Genomic DNA, 12,402 nt, shown 5'->3' on the forward strand with positions numbered 1-12,402 from the left:
CTCCAGCCAAGTGACTCCACTTCTCCAGCCAGAGGCGCGGACAGGCAGCACCAGACCTGAGAGAATGCTCAAGCCACCCCTGGGCAAGCCTCTGTTCCTCTGCCCTCATTCTTTCCCACTGATGCGCCCTGTGTGCCCTGGCTGATTCTTCCCCTAATGAACCTTGGAGAGCATGTCAGCGCCCCGAAATCCAGGCTCAGCCCCAAGTGCGTATCTCCATTCCCTTCCTGCCAGTGGCTGGGCTTAGATGGGGAGACTCCCTAAAGCCAGGCTCTCTTCTCCAGCCTTGTAGCCTAGAAGCTGATTTTTAATCACCTATGCCTACTATACAGTTTAGATACGAATGTATTATAGTAAAAGAGTGGCAATAATAACAAATAATGACATCGAATGGTCCTGAGAGGAGGTGAGGGGAATGGACTCGACATTGGGGTGCCACACGAGGTTCCTTAAGCACAAGTCAGCCCCAGGGGGACACCACGTAGCTGACCTGATACCAGAATCAGCTCCTAAATGACCCCTGTGAGGCTCGCTAAGTCCTGGACAGGACAGAGAGGGCAACATGAGGCTCTATCCAGAGAGAGAAACATGCTCTCTCTCTCTCTTGAAAAGCAATCAACTGTTTGTTTTGTTAACGGAAGTCTCCATGTATATCTTTGGCATACAGTTAACAGTGGATAACAGAAACTGTAGCAGGTTATTCCACACGAATGAACAGAACATATATTCTGTGTGTAAGCAAGGCCTTCCTCAATACTGAATCCATAGCCACTGTGACCTTATACTGCCTGGCCTCTAAGACTTCGTAAAAACAAAATTCTGTTCTTTATTTAAGAAAAAAAAACAGTCTACAAGCTCCCAAGCTCCCTCTTGAAGTTTGCATTCATTCTAATGAGGGAAGTTGACAACAAGCCAATACCAGCATATTTTAAGAATTAGTCATATAGTGGAACAACGAAAGACCTAGAACTGCCAAAGCAAATCAAGGCAAAAATATCAATGCGGGTGGTATTGCAATACCAGATTTCAAACTCTACTATAGAGTTATAATAGCAAAAGCAGCATGGTATTGGCACAAAAATAGACCAGATGATCAATGGAGCAGAATAGAAGATCCAGAAATAAAACCACATACCTATAGTCAACTTATAGTCATCAAAGGAACCAGAGATATACAGTGGAACAAACACAGTCTATTCAATTATCAGTGCTGGGACTCGCATCTCCAATAAACTACTCAGAAAAAAATCTGGAAGTAGTGCTATGGTTCAAGCGGTAGATCACTAGCCTCAAATACCAAAGCCCAGGGACAGCACCCAGGCCCTGAGTTTAAGCCCCAGGATCAGACTGAGAAAGAGAGACAGAGAGATAGAGAGATGAAGTTGATAGATAAAGCAGCACATAGGCCATTAACAGCCCTTCAGAGACCGTTTTCATAAAGAAGTAAGGCATCCATCCTCAAATTGAGCTGATACAATTATACTCTACCAAATTTAGAAGAAAGTTGCTCAGTCTGCATTAAGATGACTGGAGCCACCATCTTTTTGCAAGTATCCTCTGAACAGAAGCTGGTCTGCCTTCATTGCTTCTAGACTGCGGGGTTGGGAGAGAGCAGGCATTACTTTCATTTTTAATCTAAGAGAGGAAAACCTAATGCCATGAGTTGTTTTTTATCCATGCTGTACTAATCAACATCTAAATTTCTATCTGGAGTTTCATGACTGTGGCTTCTATTGCTTGATTCCTCACCAATCATATTTCCAATGGAAATTACATGTTTCTTCAAAGTGCGCAGCCCAGCATGGGTCCAGTGGGATCCATGCATGCTCTTCCAGGAAGGCCCCTATGACTGAAGCAGAAGTAGATAGCTAAGGCTATCATGAATGAATTTCATGTGCATGTATGAATTTGTGGGCACTAAAGTATATACCACCTACATATCGTATCAACTATTTTTCAGGTTATATGTCAATGGTAGCAGAATCAAAGATATGGGCTTGAGCTCAGGGCCTGAGTGCTGTCCTTGGACTTTCTCAAGGCTTTTTTCTATGTATGTGGTACTGAGGAATCTAACCCAGGTCTTTGTGCATGCTAGGCAAGCACTCTACCACTAGGCCAAACTCCCGGCCCGAGAAAAAGAAAACTTTCTATCTCTGAAAGAACCTAGACAGGCTTCTTCTGCCAGGTAGTTTAAAGATTATGCTCAGGTCATTGGGCCTCCAGTTTCTTACCTAGAAGATGATGGGGTTTGGAACGGGAGTGTGGCCTAGTGCTAGGGTGCTTGCCTAGAATGCAGGAAGTCCTGGATTCTATTCCCCAGTAACACATATACAGAAAAAGCCCAAAGTGATGCTGTGGCTCAAGTGGAAGAGTGCTAGCTCAAAGACAGTGCCCAGACACTGAGTTCAAGCCACAGGACTGGTAAAAAGAAAACAAACCCGAAAAAAAAAAGGATGATACAGTTACATTAGATCAATGGTTTGCAAACTGTGTTCTTTGAAACTCTAGAGTTCCAAGAAGGTTTTTTTATAAACACTCTGTGCAGTCATGAGAAACTATGCCAGATCAGCTTTTATCTGTGCCATGCACTAGGTATCTACTGCTTGTGGAAAAGAGTTTGATTGCTTTTAAAATGTGGCAAAACATTATATTCACTAGTCCTCAAGGCTCTATGCATAAGTTAATTAATGGATCTAGTACATTTATTTGCTTTCAAATAGCAATGCTGGGGATGTTTTGGATAGGTTAAACATATAGGGTATGAATCCATAAAATAATATTTTAAAATATTAAGTATTAAAAATATAGAAGCTTTCACTTAAAATAGAGTCTCACATAAAATGCAGCTAACTTATCTTAAATATTTTTTGTGATTAAGTCAAATCCTAAATATGAACTTCCAAGGCTACTTTCTGGGAAAACTTGGATGTGTCTGCAGGGACAATTCTGCAATTACCGGGAGATCATATTTGTATTTTTACCTAATTCACATTTTTTGATTTTAATATATTATCTGGTTGTGATGTCATTAACATTATTACCCGGTTGTTTATTTGGGGCCAAAAAACATAGTAGGATAATGGAAGTGGCGCTGAGGCTCAAGGGTAGGATGGTGATAGCCTTGAGCTGAAGAGCTCAGGGACAGTGCCCGGGCCCAGAGTTCAAGCCCCACGACCAATAAAAATAAATAAATAAATAATAATAATAATAATAATAAATAAAATAGCAGGATGAAAGGAAATTTCAATATCAAACCCTGCATTAAGAGTTTATTTCATCAGTAAAAAAATTATAGCAAACAGCACTAAATATAAAAGCATGAGGAAAAAGTTTATTTCAGTTTCTTATTGACTTCTGTGCTATTCTGGACACATGCCAATGTTTTCCCATTCACGGTAGTATTATATGTAGCCTTTTTTAAGTAGGTGTAGGCTCTTTCCCTGTTTAATTTACTGAAAATCATCCAAGGATGTTAAATTTTACCAAACACTTTTTGTGCCTATGTTGGTATCATCATATGGTTTTTGTCCTTCATTCTGTTGATATGGTTTATAACATGTATGGATTTACATATGTTATACTTAGAAATAAATACATATACTTAACTGAGATTTACAACTAAGATGCTAAGAATATACAGTGTATAAAAGACAGTATTTCCAACAAATGGTTCTAAGAAAATTGGACAACTACATGCAGAGCAATGAAATGAATCCTGTCATTCACTGGTAACAAAAAGCTAAACATACATTAAAGATTTAAATGTAAGAAAAACACAAAACTGAATTTACGACAAGAAAATACTGGGAAATATTTTCAGGACATTGGGATGAGCGAGGATTTTTTTTTTACATAAGTCCCCAAACCACAAAGAACAAAACCACAAATAAAAGGAATCACACCAACTAGAGCTTCTGTTCAGCCAATGAAACTATCAACAGACAAGCTACAGAGTGGGAAAAAATGATTTCCAACTCTATATCTGATATGCAGCAAACAGACAGAATCCATAAAGAACTCTATAACACATGAACAATTGATCTGTTTAAAATATAGGCAATAGACCTAGATTGACATTTTTCAAAAGAAGACAAATGATCAACTAAGATGTAACTAATGTATTATATCATTAATCCATCAGTGAAATGTAAATTAAAACCACTTTCTGATACCAACTTACTCCAGGGAGATGGCTATACCAAACAGACAGGAGCATATGGAGAAAAGGAATCATACACTGTTGGTTAGAAGGCAGATTAGTATAGCCTTATGGAAAATAATTTAAAGTCCCTCAAAAAGTAAAAACTGGCACTACTTTATGATTCATCAATCGTGTGTGTGTGTGTGTGTGTATCCCAAGGAAATGAAATTACCATATCAAAGAGACATCTGCACTACATATTTACTGCAACACTATTCACAACAGCAAGACATGGAAAAGAACCTAAGCACCTAAAAAGTGAGAAATGTATAAAGTATGTTACATATACACAAAAGAACATATTATTCTTGAAAAAGAATGAATTCCTGTCATCTGCATCAACATGGATAGAACTGGAGATCATTATGTTAAGTGAAATAAACCAGGCACAGAAAGACAAGTACTCTATGCCCTCATTCAAGTAGAATATATATGAGTGTGTGTGTGTGTGTGTGTGTGTGTGTGTGTGTGTGTGTGTGTGTGTGTGCGCGATCTTGGAAACAGAGAATGAACTGATGGTTACCAAAGGCTGAAAAAAGTAGGAAGACAGGGCAAGGAAAAGTTTGACCAAAGAATAATAAGCTATAAGTTCTGGTATACTATTGCATAATAGAGTGCATATAGCTAATGATACAAATAGGAAAGATAGATAGGGTATCTTTATATCTATCTATACAGATCATGATAAAATTTTCTGTTTTTCAGAAAACTAGAAGGAAGTGTTTCACCTTCAAGAAATGGTAAATATTTTCACACACACACACACACACACACACACACACACAGATATACAAAGAGAGAGAGAGAGAGAGAGAGAGAGAGAGAGAGAGAGAGAGCATTAACCTGCTGTAAACACTATCCAATGTATTATTATAGCAAAATATGGTACCCCATAACTATGCAGAGTGTTTGTTTTTATGGATCTGTTTGAAAATAAATTGTAAAGATAAAAGTATAACCCTAATATTAAATTTTTTACCGTTTATATATACCCTGAAACACCAGCTGGAAATAAAGAATGATGCCTCCCCCTCAAGTAGACATGCTGGAGGACGATACCAGGGCTGGGCGGAATGAGAAGTAAGGGTCATGTGTGGGAAATCCCAACCAACCAATAAAGAAGGGGCCCATTAAAGGAGGCAGCCAATCAAAGGTGCTCCAGTAACTCTCAACCCCGACTTAAGGCCCATACTCCTTTTGTCTGGCTGCCCATTATTTTTTTAATGGTATCCTAATAAACATTTATGTCTCCTACTCTCCCTTCTGGAAAACCCTGTTACTAACCCAAGGCTCTGAAATTACTAACATTGCCCACTACTCCTCTGTGTCAGATTTCTTTTCAATGTGTCATAATGAAACATAATCAGGATGCTTCCTGCACATCAATTAATTTCTAAATGTCCATTTCCTCTTCTGCAAAATGAGAACCTTACTCTCAACAGGCCTCTGAGTCCACTATAAAGGGAAGAACTTTAATAAACCTGTGCAACTCTCAAAGACAACCAATCTCACTCAACATGGAGCTATTTCCAATCTAAGACATCAAAAGATTTTTCTAAAATAAGATGCATGTCTGACTCAGGTTTTTTTACTCCTCATGCAGGAATTAAATATTTATATTCAATAGGAATGATGAAATTGCCATTCTCTCCCTTGTAAGAGGAAAACAACAATAAAAGCAACAGCACTCAGCTATGATAAAGTTTTAACTGAAATTAAAAAAGACAAAAGGATATAAATGCTAACCCTTTATGGTAACTGAATTTATAAGGCATTTTATGTTATGATTTATGATCTTCAAGACACACTGGCTAAGTAGAAAGTGAGATTTGTACATTGTTATATATGGTGTTATAAGGTCATGTGTGTATCCCTGTTATAAAAAATACAATATCAAATAATCAAATACACATTTATCCAATATATCAGATAACAAAGTGAAATACTGTAACAATATGAGATAACCAAGGGACAGCAAAAGAGATGAGAGATAACATAGCACATTAAGGACAACAATCACTCATTATATGGCTTTTGTTTTTATATCCTAGAGGTCCTTTCGTTAAGCGTGATACTGTATGGCCTTAGGTATCTAGGTTTTGCTCTATTGCAAATTTCTGCTAGGAGGGCAAAAGGTTTCTACTGATTATGACAAATGAGGGAAACCATTGAGTCTATGTTCCTTTGACTCTGGCTTACTTCACTTAATATGATTTTTTCTGAAGGGAAAACAAGATGAGGGGTGGGGGGGAGGGAAATGGGGACCAAGACATGAGAAAGAGTATCAATGTATGTGAAGTAATGCACCTTCTATCTGGTGAATATAATGTAACCCTTCTATTCATTACAATAAAAATATATGAAAAAATACAATAAACTATATTGCTTTATGGAAAGCACTTTACAAGGATGATGAAAATAAAATGTCTTCACAGGCTAGTTTTATGACACAACAGTAATCTCAATGCCATATTATTCTGTACTTGTGTTATTCTTCACTGCATGGTGTATCTATTAAATCTATAAACTGAAACTCTAACTCAAAGGTTTCAAAATGATACTCTATCAGGAGCCATGGCCTTTTAGAGAAGTAATTAAGATGAATCAAGGTCATAGGGTAGGTAGAGCCTTCAGCCAGTGTGACTGGTGTGTTTCTAAATCGAGGAACTAAGTGCAGGAGAGTGTGAGGAAGGGTGGTGGGAGGACAGGAGGAAGCTAGACAGCATACTGCAAGCTGAGGATCAAGGCTTCAGGAGAGGCTCTAACTACCTACATTTGGATCTCAGGACTGGAGCCCCCAGGACCAGGAGAAAACTGATTTGGATTATAAAGTCATCCAATCTGTCATGGCATCCATTTGGGCTGAACTATGCCCCCCCCCCCAAAATCATGTGCTCAGTCTCTAGCCTCTAGTATGACTATATTTGAAATAGGACTTTATGGAGATAATTAAGGCTAAATAAAATCACAAGGGCCAATTCTAGTCCAACAGGCCTAGGGACTCTGGGAAGAGGAGGGGTCACGTGAGGACAGCTCAAGCCTAGGAAAGGGGCCTCCAGCAGCAAATGAATTTTCTGCTGACTTGACCTTAGACTTCTAGCCTCTGGAAAGATGAGAAAAAATTAAATTTTGTTCTTTAAGCCACCCAGTATATAGTATTTCTTGTGGCTGCCCCAGACAACGAACACAGATGAATATCTTGCCATAATAAATATACATGAGCAAATATGTACATGCACAGACTGGCCCAGTACAGTCAAATAATCTAGAGTCTTATTTGAAAACAGTAAGAAGACTTTAGTTAATGCCTTTATAAATAAGAATTCTTGTTAGATTGAAAGTAAAGGTGCATAATTTATACTTATGTAGCCAGACAACATCTGGATGCAAATTAGGGGAAAAAAGAATTAAAAATATGTTCTAGACATATTCATAAGTTGCCCACTTCATCTTTCAGAAAGGAGGAAGATCTTCATTCTCTACTTATAACTGCCAAAGAACAGTATTAAATTTGGACTCCCCGTTTCAAATTCAACTTGTGTTAAGTAGCTGTTATATTCCTGTCACTTATCAAATTACCTTGAGAAGCTTTCTGTGAGTTTAATTAAGTCTAACTAATTTTCCAACAGTACAAAGCAAGATGAATTTCTTAAATATTTAATCCATTTCTGACTCAAGTTGTCATTTTCTGAATGTGGCTGTTCAGTTCTTGGAATCAATCACCCTTTGAATTGAAGCTGCTTTTTCAGATGTTCTAGAAGGGCTAGTGAGATCTCACACAATACATGAATTCAGTATTGCTTCTGTGCACCAAGAGACTTCATTCCACATCCAAGGCAGTTAAAGTCTCAGCCTGGCTGCAGAAGGAACACAACCTTCCTGGTAAGATATAACAACCCAGTCTGCCTTGATCTCCAGCCTCTTTTATCCAGGTATAAATGAGATCAAAGTTAGCTGGCCTCTACTTGCAAAATCAGTGTTCTTTTTCATTGCAACTTCATTTTCCTTGGCTCACCCCAAAGCTTCTGGAAGTTTCTCCCAGGACAATTGGCACACAGCTTGCTCCCCTCCTCTCTCCTACAGGACTGTGAATCTGAATGTCTGGGACTTTTCCCCCATGCTATGTTGAGGTCTCTCCAACAGCAATAGAAGCAATGCTCTTCAAAGTAAGATCGCAAGAATACAAATGTGTCAATCAGGAAACCACAGGGGGGAACACCTGACACCCAGCCCTGGACTCTAGATTCCCATACAAGAAAGCTAGAGGACTGCAATGAAGATGAGGCAGGACGCCACACCCAGCAAGACCAGCGAGTGGTCCCAGGTGCTTCTGGAATCGCTGGGGACCAGGAATCATTCCTGTGCCCCCAGCACTGCTAGACACACAAGCTATGGGGGGTCCCACTCCTCAAAGCGTCTAAAAGACAGGGATACATCCTGACTGAGATTCAAATTATCAGGTATGTGAAGATAATCCAGAGTTGTACATTGGCTATTTAGCTCGTCACATACAGGTTTCAATTGAATGGAAGTTTATCCCCAGATGTCATTTTTGAACTTTAGAAATATAAATGCTCACTGAAAATGATCTTCCTTCGTTTCCACTACCTCTCACACAGTTCTGATTTCAAATACATAACTATTTACATCGAGACTATAAAACACAAAATGGCATGTACAAATTTCCAGTTCCAGTCTTCCAATTTAAAATAAAATAAAATGCATCGCTGGATGCCGGTGGCTCCTGCTTATAAACCTAGCTACTCAAGAGGATCATAACTCAAAGCCAGGCAGGGCTAGAATGCCCATGAAGCTCTTAGCTCTTATCTCCAAAGTACCAGCAACAAGCTGGCAGTAGAAGCACGGCTCAAATGGATGCGAGTCCTGTTTGAGCAAAAATGGTGAGTGAGAGCACAAGGCCCTGAGTTCAAGCCCCAGTGTCAGTGCAATCAATCCATCAATAAGATGGATAGCCTGAAAATGCAATTTATTTCCAAGGAAAATAAGAATAAGAAAGAAACACAACTCCAGTGATGGCACAGACATTCAGTTGATGTTATATAAACTGGAAAGAGCCCTTGGAGAGCAGCCAGGAAGAGCACGGCCATCGTAATTCACGGCCCAATCAACCTCCTCATGCCCCTCCACACTCCTGGCCCCGAGTCACTGTGCCTACCTCCTTTCATCATTCCCACTTCGTAGCACTTGCGGAGTCTGCAGGCCTGGCAGCTCTTCCTCCTGTTCTTGTCGATGGTGCACTGATTGGTCGCGGGACACATGTAATCATTATGTCCTGGTAAAAACAAGAGGATAGTATTCATTTGTTTTTGTTTTCATTGTTAGGCAATTCAGCTGAGATTCCTGGTCAGGATCTGCAGGGAAAATGCTGAAGCCTGTGTAAACGCTACACCTTCCTGGGCCCAGCAAGGTGGCTACACCCATCTGCCCTTTTCTGTCTATTCAGAGTAAAGAAAATGTCTGCTCCACTTCATTTCCCCATCAGCCCATCATCACTTTAAATTTGGTGGGAAAACCATCTCCCATTCATATAGCCTAGCTTATGTGACATAATGTGGGTTTTTATTTATTTGTTCCTCCACCCCCTCCAGCCCACGGCTGGGGATGCACAGTAAGTACGTGCAATACCACGAAGCCACACCCCAGCCCTCAGCACAATGTTTCTATGAGCTCACAAGTTCAAGGTTTACCCATAGATAAGCTTTGGGGGTTTGGTTTGATTTAGTTTGGTTTTTATACCAAGGCCCTCACTGAGATTGTCAGTGTTCTTAAAAATCAAACATGCAGATAGAAAGTTGCAAAGTGGACTTTCTTTATTGTCAGGATAATGTCTAGAGGAGTTACAGCTACGTTTGTCAGTGCCTTACTTCTCACACATTGATAGCCCTTCTTATGTTTTTGTCCCCAATTCCCTCTCCCTACCCCCTCCCTATCATCTTCTTTTCCCCCCTTCCCTTTCCTATTTCAAATAAACAAATAAACGAATATACGAGGTAACAAAGTCAGATACAGTAACAATATGAGATGGGAGCTGGTGACTCCTACCTGTAATTCTAAGGAGTCAGATGAGGCTTGAGATCACAGTTCAAAACTGGCCTGGGCAAGAAACTCTCTGAGATTCTTATCACCAATTAACCACCAAAAAGTTGGACATGGAGTTGTGGCTCAAGTGAGCCAATCTTGAGTGCAAAGCTAAGGGATGGCACCCAGGTCCTGAGTTCAACCCCCCCTGCACACACACACATGCACACGCACACACGTGCGCGCGTGAGCGCACCCTAATTGAATATTTAAATGAAGTACAGGCTATGTAAACTCAAGCCTGGGGGTCGGGTGGCAGCAGGGTGTGGGATTATTCCACAGTGCTCCAGATGAGCATCCATAGGGCTGACTTTCCTCCTCTTCAGTATGTCTTGAAATAAGATTAACCCAAGACATTAACAGACCTTCATATCAAAGGTTTACACAGTGTCATCGATGGGATAAGCTCAGGGGACATTAGTTGCCGTCATCCCTTATGAGTACACCGTCCCTTCTCTCTTTGTAGAGTCTCTCTTTTTGCAGTGCTTCCTCCTTTCTGGCCTTTCCACATGCAAGCTTGTCCTCTTGCTCTAACCTGAACCTTACATTGCACTCTCCTTTCTGGCTAGACTGCATGAGCAGTGTGGATTCTTCCTCTCCCTCAGGGCTCCCCCTATGCTCATTATTTTCCACCTTGACTGTGCCACAAAATCAGTTTCTGTGAGCTTCCTGATGATGTAGGTGTTGGCTTCATCTAGTATTTCCACCCCACGTCACACTTAGATACTCCGGCGTTACCCCAGGTGTGTGTACTCAATTGCCCTCAGGAGGCTCCACTCTGAGAATCTGAAGTCATGCCATACGTGTTGTTACTGTTATAATTACTAAACAACTCCTCTTCTGACTGAGACATATTCTAAGTCAGCTTTCGTTTCTTTCTCGGATCATTTTATGCTACTGTCTGGCCTGGCCTTAGATTGGGATCCTCCTACTACCGCTTCCTACAGAGCTAGGACCATAGCCCACCATAGCCAACCCCTCACTCACCTCTACTCTTATCCAGCAAAAGAAATTCGGGGATTCAAGGCCTGGAGGTATGGTTCCATTGGAACAGCACCTGTTTAGCAATTCTGAGGCCCTGAGTTAAATTCCACCCCTCCTCCTACAAAAAGACTAGTCTGTAGACCATTCAACTTCTTAAATTAATAAGTATTAATAAGTATTAATAATTTATAAAGACATCTACTTTTGTGAACTGCAATTGATGTATATCTTAAGACAAAATCCTGAATTGGGACTAAAAATCATAAAATGATATGCATTATTTCAAGTGTTTCTCATTTGCTCCACATAGATTAAATAAACAAACCAAAGTGAATTTATTCCATACTTTCATTCTGATTTCCTGCTCTCGTATCTGTCTAACCATTGACTCAGGACGAGATGTGGCAGGTAATGAAATGCCTTTAATGCAGGGTCCTTTGTTCCGCATTCCACAAAGGATCCGTCCCAATCAGAATAACAGAATGGGAACCTGACCAGAAAGGCTAGCCTCACACAACTTGGTTCTCCATCTTCAAACATACACTATAAAATGTCATCGTACAAAACTGGCTTCAAATCAAATTAACCTCTGTATTTTCAGAGTCAGTCAGCAAATAAACTCAGATCTCTGGCAAGAGCCTATACACTGCCTCATCTATCTAGGCACAGTTATTATTTTTAGAGTTATCCTCATCAATAGGACCATCTGAGGAAACAATCGAATCCAAAACTAAATTTAAGTGAGCAGATATAAACTCTGATACCTTAAGGAAAATTTTAGTGTTTGGTATTCTACAGAACTTACACAGAAAAGCACACATGGATCCATAAAAAAAAGACAGCATCCATCAAATCTCAGAAGAGAAGATTTAGGACATACTCAAACAAAACATGACTTTTGGGAGTCACATTCTCTTCCCAAAGCCAGGTGTTTTCAAATCAGAAAGAAGAGGGGAGGTTAAACTGAGTCAGAGGTCATTTGGCTGAGTCTTCTATTTGGATTGGCCATCCACTGGTAGATACATACCTTTATAGAACCACATGAAATTCTTGAACCAACATGTTTAATATGTAAAACATGTTGCGTTTGTGAAATTCAATTCATCCATTAACAAGAA

At 39.9% G+C, this 12,402-nt stretch overlaps 1 protein-coding gene across 2 annotated transcripts in view; it reads right to left on the minus strand.

Moving 5' to 3' along the window:
* Nucleotides 1-12,402, minus strand: part of Esr1 (estrogen receptor 1) — a 222,633-nt gene that overhangs the window by 153,667 nt on the left and 56,564 nt on the right. For both annotated transcript variants that reach the window (XM_090337946.1, XM_090337947.1), the window contains exon 3: nucleotides 9,378-9,494. In XM_090337946.1, the coding sequence (XP_090194072.1) occupies nucleotides 9,378-9,494 (117 nt within the window). The remainder of the gene's footprint in view (nucleotides 1-9,377; nucleotides 9,495-12,402) is intronic.

The sequence above is a fragment of the Megascapheus bottae genome, chromosome 8 (genome assembly GCF_031878675.1).
Source record: "Megascapheus bottae isolate mThoBot1 chromosome 8, mThoBot2.hap1, whole genome shotgun sequence".
NCBI lineage: Eukaryota > Metazoa > Chordata > Mammalia > Rodentia > Geomyidae > Megascapheus > Megascapheus bottae.